General features: G+C 50.4%; 1 protein-coding gene across 1 annotated transcript; it reads left to right on the top strand.

Annotated features, from left to right (window-relative positions):
- The first annotated feature begins 6,308 nt into the window (after positions 1–6,308).
- Positions 6,309–9,975, top strand: PIGM (phosphatidylinositol glycan anchor biosynthesis class M). The gene is given in 2 exon segments (XM_055334220.1): positions 6,309–7,432; positions 7,434–9,975. Coding segments are annotated over 2 exon segments (1,287 nt in total). The 5' UTR covers positions 6,309–6,784; the 3' UTR covers positions 8,073–9,975.
- The last annotated feature ends 4,036 nt before the right edge of the window (positions 9,976–14,011 follow it).

Here is a 14,011-nt window from a genome sequence, read left to right as displayed (position 1 = left end):
GGCCTGGGGCGTGCGGGCCTGGCGTGGGCGTGGGGGGAGCCCTGGGGAGACAGTCCCCCAAGAGGCTCCGGGCGTCCTCCGCCTCACCTCGTCCCCACCACCTGGCTCCGCCAGCTAACAGGACCGTCCAGGGACACCCGAGGCCCAGCAGAGCAGAGAAGCCGGCTACCCCCCTGCTCCGAGGGGCGCCGGGAGCCTCGCACACCTGTGCACCTGTGCGCTCACGCGCTCCCCTCGTAGGGCCAGCAGGCGCCGCCGGCTCGGTCACGGCCGGCTCTCGGCTCTTGAAGCACCATGTCCAGGATGGCGGTCCGTCCCCGCGTCAGGGACTAAACCAGGCCAGAGTCACCCACGGAACAGGGACGGAGGAGCTCGTTTGGTTAATTTTACTTTAGTCCCTGCAGAAGAAGCTGCTGAATAAAAAACAGCACGGAGCTGTTTTTCCTCTAGCTTCTTGTAGACAAGGAAGCCGGTCCTGGTGTGGGGCCGCCCGCACAGGCCTACCAGGGGCGCAGCCAGCCCTCCCTCCGCCATAGCTCCCTCCTCAACCCGGGGATCCTTTAGCAGAGGACCCCTTCACACCGGGTTTTTAAAGGATTAACAGAAGAAAAAAGTCACGGTTTAGCAATCTATCGATATCCAATCGGCTCGGCTCAATCCAGGAATGTTGCTTCGGATCCTATGCCGTCCCTCCCAGCCAGATTCACGTGCCCCATGTCCCGTCCACGCTACTGGGTCTGGACATTCCCTCGTGATCCCCGAGGCTCTATAAGCCTCTTCGTTTCGTTGCTGGGCATTTTGCCCCAACATTCAAATGGATGGATTTCCCTTCTACTCTTATCCATCCCTTACTTGGAAGGCCTGGTTGTCAACAGCCAGCCCTGAACCCTCTCTGATGCTTGCTAATGCGTCCCAGAGTCACCGACCTCTGTTCCCCAGAAAAGGAAGGACAGAGGGAGGGGGAGGAGGGAGAAAACGCGGGGTCTCATCGTCATCAACAGATACTTACCTACAGCGTTCAGGCAACACTGGTTCAGGGATGAGTCACAAGACATATGAGATAGAGGAAATATGAAATACACAGTCCCTTAGGCTTTGAAGAGACTTGCAAACTTGTGAGGAAAACAAGGTAAGTCGCACACACCGAGGGCATACCACAAACGTCAGGGAGGGCAACAGGCACAGGCCAAGGGCCAGAGAAACCACCACCAACACGTTCTCAAGAGTGAGACGCCTGTGGAAAATACCTCCCGGGGACAGGCACTAGGCAAGGGAAGGTATCCATCTGTGAGGTCTGGTTAGAACACATGTGACATGAGACTCAAGAAAAATCAGCAAATACTGAGTTCCTATTACCTGGAAGGTACCATTCAGGTAGTAGAAGGACATTGAACACACGATGCACACCCCAGGGAGGTACGTTCTCACTGGGCTTTGCACCTGCTATTCTTCGCTGGAAACCCCTCCTGCCTGCTGCCCCCAGCCTTGCTCACTCTTACTTACCACGCCCATCTCAGCCGGAAATGCTGGTTAAAAGCTGTGGTGGCACCACCTACCCGTCTTTCATAGCACTTACCAGAGCAGCAATTTGACTTGTGAATTTATTTGACGGTTGTCTGTCTTGCTCACTAGACTTTAAGTGTCGCGTGAATGGGATTCATGTCAGTGTTTGGTCATCAGTACAGCCTGGAGCTTCGCCCAGGACCTGCACCTGTGATGCTCCGTAAATGTAGCAGAGCAAGGGAAGGGGGAGGGAATTGTCTCACGTTCACACAGCTAGTACACAGAGGAGCTCGTGTGCTTGTTAAGTATCCATTAAAGATTTAGGTAACATATTTTATAAGACATGACATAATTAACTGTCAAAAAAAAAACAAACTAGTACAATAAACTCCACAGTTTTGGAAGGGGGGAAATTATTTGCACTAGTTAAGGTCTGGGGAGAGTTTTGAGGAGTTGAAGTTAGACTCCAGCACCAAAGACAAATAGTATTTAAAGGGAACACAGGGGGAAAAAAGGAAAAAAGAAAAAAGCAAAAAAGGAAAAAAGAAAAGAAAAAGAAAAATGGAAAAGGAAAAAGGCAAAGACAAAAGGGATCCCTTTGTAGGTGATACAGCAGGAACAAAAGTACCGTAGGACGAAAGCACAGGGCATAGCTAAAGGATGGGTAATAAACCTAGAATAGAGGGTTTTACAGGCGAATAGATTGAAAAGGCAGGGTCACGGAGGGACTCAATGTCAGCCTAAATGTTCTATTTTTTTTTCTATAGGCAATTGGGAGCCATTGGAGATATCTGAGGAAGGAAGGAAAGAATCTAATAAAGTACTGTTTATGAACATCAAGTTAGCCGTAGAATTGAGAGACAGGAGATGCTAAGCCAGTCAGGAGGCTTGCAAAAGCTTGGGGGAGAGGTAATTGCCACAGATCCTGGTGTAGTGGAGGTGGTCGGTATGTATCATTAATTAAATGAGTTGTTGAAGGTCTGGGCTAAATTCAACGAAAAGAATTTAGAACAGGTTCAAAAGGAAATTACAAAGCAGGCAATGTAAGCAAGGTCTAAAAAAACAAAACAAAGAAAGTGACTAAATCAGCCGGGACTCTAGCAGAAAACAGAGGGTGTACTTAAAGAGCTAATAGGGGTAGGATTTAAGGAAGGGGTTATTTATAAAGGTGTGGGCAGGGCTAGGAAGCCAACAAGGGATGGTGAGGCACCCAGGGACTCCCCACGGCAGGAGAGTCTTTACCAGTCTTAAGCCTGGCAGGATGGTTACTGGAAACTGGTGAGAGTTGTAGCCAAGGCAGGGGGCTGTCGCCTCAGTGGAAGCCATGGTCTCAGGCAGCAGGACTCAGCCACGGCCAAAGACCCGCTAGTGCCTCCCCCTGGCCTAAGCTAACGGGCAGCCAGAGGGCAGGGAAGACTGCGTGATGCTGGCCAGCACCAGGCAAAGGAGATGGAGAGTCGATCTGGAAAGGTCAGTATACTGACCGAGGTCGAGGTCACTGGCTAAGGATGCTGGGGACAATCTATGCCTGTGTGTAGCTGGCTCTATTAGGGCAAAAGCCTGGAGGCAGACAGGAAAGGGGGGATTAGAAGAACTGTAAGTAATAGTTAAGAGGTAACCAACAGCTGAGCATCTCAAAAAACTGCAGCGCTTTTGGAAAGAGGTGAGAAACAGAATCCCTAAGCCCAGTTGCAGAAAGCTCAGGAAGGGCTCCTGAAAGCCTGGGATGCTTCTGTCCCGCCTCAAAACCGTAACGGAAGTAGGGCCTCTCTGTCCAAGTTATGTTCCTGGCCTCCAGTCCTTTCTTCAGTTCTACAACTGCTACCTGTATCTCCCTCCTTGGACTTCAGTGATCCAAGGAGAGTTCGTTTTGATTTGAGAGTCTGTTTCCTGTTTCCTTATCTGCCAATTAGGTGTCTTCCACCTACCTAGTAGGTAAGCTCCATGGGGTTGGGTTGGTCGAAGCCTTTCCGCGAGACACCTAAACCAACCCTGCCGGAGGAACCGTTCCTTAGGTAATCCTCAGACGCCCACTTCCCATATCCTCTATTCTCTGGGATTAAGCCTCACTTAGCTATCGGAGAGAGCGGAGAGAATAATCAGTGCTGGACTCATTGTGACAGTGAATATCAGAAAGATTCAGACAAGGGATCGAATCAGAGAAGACAGAGAAGTAAATCAGAATTCATCATCGACATTTTATTTGCAGGTCAGCCACACAGTAGTTAGAAATAATCTGAGCCACACGGACCTGCTTTTGTGTTCCAGCTCTGCCATTAGTTGATGAAGCGACTTAGGAAAATGACTTCACCTCCTAAGTCTTGATTTCTTCATTTGTGAAGGTAGCATATCCACCTTACACGGCAAGTATTTAGCACGATGCCTGACACCCTGCAAATAAGTCCTTAACAAAGCCTTAACTGGCTCTTGGAAATTCTCCTCCTTGTTATCAGCATGGTGATGTGCTGCCCTGTATGTGTGGCTACTATACTGCAAAAGAGGTTAAAAGTAACTACCTACCTGAGGTATATAATTACAATAAGGCACATAAAAGGAGAAAAAGATACCAGAATATGAATACGGAATGTATCCGACTAACATGGTCCATCCAAAGGATGAATGTAACTTGTAGGATGTGGGGTGGGCAGTCCTGGATGCTGCATGTAGAGGCTGAAGGGAGTCATCGACTCTCTTTATTCTGGTGGAGAAAACTTCCCCTAGGAAGCCAGGTCAATCTGTAAAATCAACTAAGTCAGGATTTGCTGGACATTTATAATGTGCCAAAACGGCAAGAAATTAGGAGCAACTAAAAAAAAAAAAAAACACACAACTAAGGATAAGATATAATCCCTAACCTCAAAAACCCTGCGGTTTCACTGAAAAGGTTATGAATATCACCTAAAATGAATTATGGTATTCACATTTTTTTAAAAAAAAGATTTTATTTATTCATGAGAGACACAGAGAGAGAGGCAGAGACCCAGGCAGAGGGAGAAGCAGGCTCCCTGCAGGGACCCCGATGCGGGACTCGATCCCAGGACCCCGGAGTCACGACCTGAGCCACAGGCAGGTGCCCAACCACGGAGCCACCCAGGCGCCCATGGCATTTGCAATTCTGCATACGAAGTGCAATTATGTGCCCATAGAAGGGAAAGAGCTAATGTGCGGGAGGCCTTGGTGGGAAATTCAGGGAAGCAGGGGTTAGAGTTGGGTGGAGGACGGGGTAGAGCTTCAGACGGGTAAAGATGTTGGAAAGACGGTTGGACTGGGAGTTGGGGGCGCTCCTGGGAATGCCCTCCAGAGGGACTCTGGCAAGAGGGACCCCCGAAGTCAATTCAACCTTACCGAGCGCCCACTGTGAGTCTGCTAACGCGCTGACACTGCGGTACAGAAAAAAAACAAGATCATCTCCGTTCTCAGGGTCCTGACGGAAAACAAGGAAAGAGGAAACAAAAAAATCAGGTGTCTGGGTGCCTGGGCGGCTCAGGTCATGATCCTCATCGGGTCCCTGCTAGCCAGGAGTCTCCCTCTCCCCTGCCTCCCCCCAGCCCCTGCCCGTGCTCGCTCTCTCTCTCTCCCCCAAATAAATAAGTACAATCTTTTTTTTTTTTTTTAATGATAGTCACAGAGAGAGAGAGAGAGAGAGAGAGAGAGAGAGAGGCAGAGACACAGGCAGGCTCCCGGTCGACATGGGATTCGATCCCGGGTCTCCAGGATCGCACCCTGGGCCAAAGGCAGGCGCCAAACTGCTGCGCCACCCAGGGAGATCCCCAATAAGTACAATCTTTAAACAATCCGGAGTCACAAGGCACTGTGACAAACGCCGTGATGAAGAACAGTCACTTCGAGCAGCCCTGGTGGCGCAGCGGTTTAGCGCCACCTGCAGCCTAGGGTGTGATCCTGGAGACCCTGGATCGAGTCCCATATCGGGCTCTCTGAATGGTGCCTGCTTCTCCCTCTGCCTCTCTCTCTCTCTCTCTCTCTCTCTGTGTCTCTACAAATAAATAAATAAATAAACAAACAAATAAATAAATAAATAAATCTTTAAAAAAAAAAAAGAAGGGTCATCTTGGAAGAGAGGGCGGGGCACTGGAACAGGGCTCGGAGGTGGGCGGGGTCTTCGGTGTGGGTGAGCCTCTAGAGCCCGGGCCCCTGGCACCGTGGTGAAGGGGAGGCAAGAACGGCACTCGGCGGCCACTCAGGTGGGCACTCGGCAGGCGCTCCCTGGGCACTCAGCGGACGCTCAGGCGGGCACTTGGCGGGTGTTCAGGTGGGCGCTCAGGCGGGCACTCGGCAGACGCTCAGGTGGGCACTCGGCGGGCACTGGGCAGGTGCTCAGGCGGGCACTCGGCGGGTGCTCAGGTGGGCGCTCAGGTGGGCACTAGCGGGCACTGGGCAGGTGCTCATGCGGGCACTCGGCGGGGGCTCAGGTGGGCGCTCAGGCGGGCACTCGGCAGGCGCTCAGGCGGGCACTCGGCGGGGGCTCAGGTGGGCGCTCAGGCGGGCACTCGGCAGGCGCTCAGGCGGGCACTCGGCGGGGGCTCAGGTGGGTGCTCAGGCGGGCACTCAGCGGGGGCTCAGGTGGGCGCTCGGCAGGCACTGGGCAGGCGCTCAGGTGGTCACTTGGCGGGCGCTCTGCGGGCACTCAGGTGGGCACTTGGTGGGCACTCCATGGGCATTCGGCGGGTGCTCCGCGGGCTCAGGTGGGCACTAGGCGGGCACTCGGCAGGCGCTCAGGCGGGCACTCGGCAGGGGCTCAGGTGGGCGCTCAGGTGGGGGCGCCCGGGTCGCCTCCAGGCGTTAACACCCGGGCCTCCGCCCGAGGGGTCGCGCGCCGGCGGGCGGCGGGGAGGCTCCGGTGACCCGGGGCAGCAGACGGCCGCAGCCGCGCGGCGGGCCCCTTCCCGGCCGCCCCCCCCGCAGGGCCGCCGGCCAGGACACGGCCGCCAGCTCCCGGGGCTGCACACAGGGGCGCCCGCCGCCCCCCGGAGCCCCGCTGGCGGGCGAGCTGCGCAGCTGGCGGCCGGACCCCCTCCGGCGTCTCAGGCTCGGGGGCCGCGGCGGGAAGGGCGGAGCAGAGCAGAGCAGCGGGGCGCCGCGGCCAGACGCGGAAGTCCCGCCCCCGCCGCAGGAAGCCAATCCGGAGGGAGAGACCCGCGGCGTGGCTCCTCCCCCGGAAGCGGGGGCGTGGCGGGGCGTGGCGGGGCGTGGCGGGGGCGGGGCTCCCTGCCGGAAGCGGCCGCGGCGCGGTGGTTGGGGTCTGCGGGCGGGCGGGCCGGTGATGGGCCGGCCCCTGAGCCTGCGGGTGCGGCCCGCCGGGGTGTTCGGCGTGGCCTTCGTGGCGCGCGTGGCCCTGGTGCTGTACGGCGCCTTCCAGGACCGGGCGCTGCCTGTGCGCTACACGGACGTGGACTACCGGGTGTTCACGGACGCCGCGCGCTTGCTGTCGCAGGGCCGCTCCCCGTACCTGCGCGCCACCTACCGCTACACGCCGCTGCTGGCCTGGCTGCTGGCGCCCAACGTGCACCTGTGCGAGCTGTTCGGGAAGCTGCTGTTTATCAGCTGCGACGTGCTGGCCGCCTGGCCGCTCTACCGCCTGCTGCTCCTGCGCGGGCTGGGCCGGCGCGCGGCCTGCGGCTACTGCGCCCTGTGGCTGCTGAACCCCCTCCCCATGGCGGTGTCCAGCCGGGGCAACGCGGACGCGCTGGTGGCGGCGCTGGTGCTGGCGGCGCTGTACCTGCTGGCGCGCGGGCGGCTGGCGTGCGCCGCGGTGGCCTACGGGCTCGCCGTGCACCTGAAGCTGTACCCGGTGACCTACATCCTGCCCATCGCGCTGCACCTGCGGCGGGGGGCGCCCGCGCCCGCGCCCGCGCCCCGCCCGCGCCCGCGCCCGCGCCCCGCCCGCGCCCGCGCCCGCGCCCCCGCCCCGCCGCGCCCGTGCGTCCGCGCTGCTCCGGGCGCTGTGCAGCCGCGCCGTGCTGCTGTTCGCCGCGGTGGCCGGGCTCACCTTCTGCGCCCTGAGCCTCGGCTTCTACCGCCGCTACGGCTGGGAGTTCCTGGAGCACACGTACCTGTACCACCTGACGAGGCGGGACATCCGGCACAACTTCTCGCCCTACTTCTACATGCTGTACCTGACGGCCGAGAGCCCGTGGAGCCCTTCGCTGGGCGTCGCCGCCTTCCTGCCGCAGCTGCTGCTGCTCTCGGCCGCGTCCCTGGCCTACTACAGGGACCTCGCCTTCTGCTGTTTCCTGCACACGGCGATCTTCGTGACTTTCAACAAGGTCTGCACCTCCCAGTACTTCCTCTGGTACCTCTGCCTGCTGCCCCTTGTGATGCCGCAGGTGAGGATGCCCTGGAAACGCGCCGCCGGCCTCCTGGTGCTGTGGTTCCTCGGGCAGGCCTTGTGGCTGGCGCCCGCCTATCTCCTGGAGTTCCAGGGAAAGAACACCTTTCTGTTCATCTGGTTGGCCGGTTTGTTCTTCTTCCTCGTCAACTGTTGCATCCTAATTCAGATCATTTCCCATTACAAGGAGGAACCCCCGGCCGAGAGAGTCAAATGTGACTGAGTATGGTCCGGTTCTTCTGCCCGGCGTTGTTATATTCTGATTGTCCCCCAATGGACCAGAAGAGAGCCTTGGAAAACATTTTTGCACATCACTGTGCGCCCTACTGAACATTGAGTGTGGAGCGTAGAACCCTGTTCTGGGGCAGCCCCGGGGGGCTCAGCAGTTGAGCACCTACCTGTCTTCCGCCCAGGGCGTGACCCTGGAGGCCCAGGATAGAGTCCTGCCTCGGGCTCCCTGCACGGAGCCTGCTTCTCCCTCTGCCTCTGTCTCTGCCTCTCTCTCTCTGTCATGAATAAACAAATCTTAAAAACAACAACAACCCTTTTCCAACAGAAATGAAAAGGCACGGTTGCCTTATTTGTAAAGGGGACTCAGTGATTGAGGTCTGCCTTCAGGAAATCTTCAGACTCATTTATCCGGGACATGATGGGAAGTCAAGGCTACTTGTTTGAAAATGGGAAGTCTGATGAAACTATCAGATGCTAAAAGATTTTTATAGAGAAATAGAGGAATGTAGTCCGAGACCTAAGAACTAAGCCGGTATTTGTACCAGTTACACTATATTGCAGTTGGAAGCTTTTTCTTTTTAAATCCTTCTCTAGGGATCCCTGGGTGGCGCAGCGGTTTGGTGCTTGCCTTTGGCCCAGGGCGTGATTCTGGAGACCCGGGATCGAATCCCACGTCAGGCTCCCGGTGCATGGAACCTGCTTCTCCCTCTGCCTGTGTCTCTGCCTCTCTCTCTCTCACTGTGTGACTATCATAAATAAAAAAAATAAAGTGCCTTTAAAAAAAAATAAATAAATCCTTCTCCATAGCTGTGAAAATTCCAAGACTGATCCTAATGTGCAGCTTTTAGATGTCAAGTGTCAAATAATACCACTATGCTTAGGATGGGAGAGTTCATTCTGTATTAAAAGTGGGGGCTTAAAAAAAAGTGGGGGCTTAGAAAAAGAGGCCAAAAATTTAAATTGTAATCATGTTTCACATATTTGTTTGATTATTTAGTTTTTTAGCACTTAGTCTCAGTGGCATTAGAATACCATTTGGTTTTTTACAGAAAGGATTAAATTAAAATTCACCCATCGTCAAACTTAAGTCATTACATATTTTAAAATAGCATCTTGCTTTTGATATTTGATATTTGTAGTCCACTAACTTTAGGGACACTTTAGTGTTCTCTTATAGCTCTTTGTTTTTAATTTTCTGATTGCCTGTAGAGTATTTTTCATATGGAATTTAAGTTAATCAAATGTCACATGTTTTATGAAAATGAAAGTTAGTAGATTTTAAGTGGTACAAAATATAATTGTTAGTAAGGCATTTCCCAGCTTAAAAATACCCCACTTAAGAAAATTCCATGGTGAAACTAAAGACTTATGTGGAGGCTCGGGAAAGCCTAAGAAGCATCCTAAGTAGACATTAGTCTTTTAGACCAGGAACTTGAGGGAGAGGATGTAGAAATCGGAGGCTTTGGTGAGCAGACCCATTTCCTGTGTTACTATAATATTTCTAGGGAAGAACTGCTTTCAACTGACATCTTTCACGCAGATGGAAACACTTTCAAATGTATACGTGGAAGCATAAGGAAAGTGCCACATACTTAGTTAACAAGTTTGTGTAGAAATTGTCTTTCAACTAAGATCTTCCTTCAAGGAAACAGAAACTTTTTCAAATATTTTCTTGGAAACGTAAGGAAAGTGCCATATACTTAACTCAGTGCCACAGGTCTGTGTAACAAGTTTCAAACAAGCAACGTAAAACAGTTTTTTTTTTTTTTTTTAACATAGCCCATCTTGGTTGGGGACTTCCTAACACTCTAAAATGCAATAGCAATAATAGGAGTTTGAGATTATGATTGTGGTTTTATTTTTTTTAATTTTTATTTATTTATGATAGTCACAGAGAGAGAGAGGGAGAGAGGCAGAGACATAGGCAGAGGGAGAAGCTGGCTCCATGCACCGGGAGCCCGATGTGGGATTTGATCCTGGGTCTCCAGGATCATGCCCTGGGCCAAAGGCAGGCGCTAAACCGCTGCACCACCCAGGGATCCCATGATTGTGGTTTTAAAAGATGAGTAATTTAGCAACATTGTTCTTTCACAGTAAAAAACAAAAACAACCTCAGAGAAGTAGAATATTTCATATTGGTTTAGGCCAAGAAAGATTTTGAGGATAAGATGTGTATAGGCTGAACATAAATAAGAGTGCTATTACAGGCAGCACTTCTTTGATGGCTACCTTTTGGGACCTGCCATTAGAAGGGAAGAATGGGTGGTTTTGCAGGGGTTGTTGTTAGGTGAAAAGAGCAGAGAGCATTACTTGTTGAGGACAGTGACTTTTCTTACAGCATCTAGTCTCATATCCTACATTAGCTCTTATCTTGAGAGCTCTTTGTATATGATTGTTCACTAGTGGCCTTCCAGCCATGACATTCTTACCATTTTTTTTCATTCTTTTATAATATTTACTTTTTTTTTTTTTGTACAACTGGTGGGAAGAGGGTGGGAAACAATTCCAGCATCCCGATATAATTGTCTTATCAGCGCCACCGGTGTAATGGTATCATGCAAGATTCCCAGTATAATTGTCTTTTTGGTATTCCTGTGTTTTAGATAATCATCAGTATATTCCCTTCTTAATTTCATAATCCTGTTTACTTTAATATTCTTCTTTTGTAGCAGCTTACTCCTTACTTACATTGAAATCGCTGAATAACATTCCATGACATGGATATTCATGTTGTAAACGTGTCACTCTTCCATGGTTAAACCTTTAAAATTGCTTCTAATTTTTAATGTTCTAAATAAGACTTTAAAAATTTCCCATGTTTTATTATTATTTTTTAAAAGATTTTATGTATTTATTTACTTGAGAGAGAAAGCGAGAGAGGGTGCCTATGAGGAGGGAGAGAATTTCAAGCAGTTTCCATGCAGAGTGCAAAGCCCAACCGGGGGCTTGATCTCACCACTGAGATCATAACCTGAGCTGAAATCAAGAGTTGGATGTTTAACTGACTGAGCCACCCAGGCGCCCCTAACGTTTTCCACATTTTAGATCATTCCCTTAATGTTCTCAGAATGTTACAATATTCTTAGAAGTTGGTAGAGTTCTGCTGGGTCTTTGGAGAGCTTCAAATGCATAAGCTGCCCTGCAGGAAATTCTCTACCAAAGAACTGTAGGCATTTCTCAAAAGCTGTAGAGAGTATTTGTAGCTCATATGCTGCAAAACATTTATAAATTAATTAATTCATGAAATGATTTTAATTTGTCTCTTGAGGACTTTATTTTTTTTTTCATTTTTTCTGGTTTTATAAACTCTGTCTTCTTTTCACTTGTAGTCCTTTTGAATTTTTTTAAAAATTTATTCATTAAAGACACAGAGAGAGAGAAAGAGGCAGAGACACAGGCAGAGGGAGAAGCAGGCTCCCTGCAGGGAGCCCGATGTGGGACTCGATCTCAGGACTCCAGGATCACGCCCTGGGCCGAAGGCAGGCACTAAATCACTGAGCCACCCAGGGATCCCCCACTTGTAGTCCTTTTGGATTCCTTATTAGTTCTTTAAGAATACCTTAAAATTGTGTAGGACTTTGCCTTATTTCCAAGAGGACCCTGTAATTTATTTTTTCAGTAGTTGCCTTAATGTCTTCAAAATGTGGTCCTCAAATATCTCTAGATAAATTACCTGGATTAGATTCATCAGAAAGGCCAATACTCACCCCCACCCCCTCCACCCACAGTCCAAGAATCTCTCTAAACCATAGATTGATTGATTGGTTTAAGATTTTATTGGTTTATACGTGAGAGACAGAGAGAGAAGAAGAGACACAGGCAGAGGGAGAAGCAGGCTCTAGGCAGGGAGCCTGGTGCGGGACTCGATCCTGGCACTCCAGGATCATGACTTGAACCAAAGGCAGACGTTCAACAGCTGAGTCACCCAGGTGCCCTAAAACCGTAGATTTTAGGTACTGACTTCTTACGATTTGGCTGGATGACTCTGACATAATATTGTTTTCAAAAGTTGCATAGAACTTGTCTTTTAGTTACTTTTCTGCACTACCACCCAGCCCCAGCCAGCCGTACAATGAGTGAAGATGGAAAATTTCACATGGGACAGTCTCTAAATGCAACCCTGTGTTTTTGTTTTTTCCCCCAGTGCTTTATTATGAATAATTTTAAACATGAACCATAAACCTACCATCAAAATTCAACAATTAACATTTTGCCCTATTTGTTTTTTTATACACGCTATTTTTATTATTTATTTGTATATATAACTTTTTCTGAACCACGTGAGGTTGCACACATCGTTGAATTTTCAGTAAATGCATCACCATGCAGCTCCTAGAAATAGTCCTTTCTTTTTGTCTTTCTTTTCCACAGAAAGCCGAAAAATAATTTATTCCAGTAGATGGCAGAAATAAGAAAGTCATCCTGAAAATATACTTTGGTGTAATTCTGTTGGGACAGATACTCCCTCTGAACATGCTCCCCTCCTGACTGCCTTGTCTTGTGACAGTTTTTAAACACTTTGCTGATTCCCATGTTGTGACCAGGCAGGAGTCCTCTTCAAATTCACAGGATCCAAGGAGAGAGCAATGTGCTTCTCAGAAGAATAGCACCTTCTAGCTCAGTAGAGTGCATAAACATTTTACAGAGTCAGCACAGTTTAGGTTAAGTAGGCACATAATTCATCAAAATGTTAAAAAAAAAGGCAACAGGAAAAAATACTGCATTGTAGAATAAGATATTCAAATATGGTGTGACTGTTTAAGGCAGCTGATGGCCCAAACAGGCAAGTCAAAGAAGGCGGTCTGGGCTTGGAGTTGATTTTGCATCTAGAGGAATTCTCTTCGTGACAAGAGATAGCAGCAAACTCAACAGGTTACCAACATGGTGATGGTAACTCCCCGGGTGGGACCCTTAGGGATGAACCAGGGCACGCAGAAGCCGACGTAGCCCCAGAACACGCTCATCACGATGAGGGGCACCGTGAGGCCGTTGTACGCCCCGGTTGCTGCAGAGCTGCGAACCCCTGCCCAGCCCCCTCACTTTGGTCCCACCCTAAAATAGTCCTTTCTTACAAAACCATAATATTGTTATCTAATGTAATTTAAACACCCTGACCATTTTCAAATTTCTCCCAATTAAGAAGTCTGGATCTTCTCCTGGTCTTTAAAACTAAGAACTGTAGGGATTTACCTTCCACCAAAGTTGAACAAATAATTCTCTGCAAGTCTTTCTGTCTTCCTCCTAGGAGAACCCAGAGCAGGAATCATCCCTGGGAAGCTTTCTAGATACGAGACTCCATGCGTTTAGGTTGCTCATATCCACCTCTGCCCCGGTAACAGCTGATTGACTGACTCTACAGTTTGATGATGGTACGTTGTGGCCTTTCGTGATTAACTGATTTGGGCTACTATTCCGCCGTAGACATGTATATGGCTTTGGTTCCTTGTTACAGCGACACTTTACAGTTGGTATTTGTGATCCCATTTTATTGATGGACAAAGAGGCTCCAAGATCGGGTGAGTCACCGCTAAGTGGCAGGGCTGGAATTCGGCGTGAGTTTTGCCTGCCTGCCCTACTCCGTTCATAATGTTATGTTTTGGGTTTTCCCCAAGTGCCAGGCCCAGGAGATGGAGATAACTGCGAAGTGAATGGGGCTCAGCACTCACCAATGTCTTGCCAGCGTGTCCTCTTGATCTTGTATTTACTTGAGGGGCCGCGCTCTTGCACGTGTGCAGAAGCTCCTAGTATTCCCAGACTTTTCAGTAATTCCAGACCTTTAACAACCCCCTTCACATCCAAATCGCATCATTTCCTAGTGACTCTTGACTTTGCAGTGCCCTTTCTCTCCCTGGCCTCGTCTAAGAAGGGGATCAGCTGAACCGCGTGTTAGCCCGCTGCGGTCAATCGAGCTATGGAGGTTACGTGACCGTG

This window comes from Nyctereutes procyonoides, unplaced genomic scaffold, assembly GCF_905146905.1.
Source record: "Nyctereutes procyonoides isolate TBG_1078 unplaced genomic scaffold, NYPRO_anot_genome, whole genome shotgun sequence".
In the NCBI taxonomy this organism is placed as follows: Eukaryota; Metazoa; Chordata; class Mammalia; order Carnivora; family Canidae; genus Nyctereutes; species Nyctereutes procyonoides.
The sequence above is the reverse complement of the archived record's forward strand: the minus strand, read 5'-3'. Positions and strand labels throughout refer to the sequence as shown.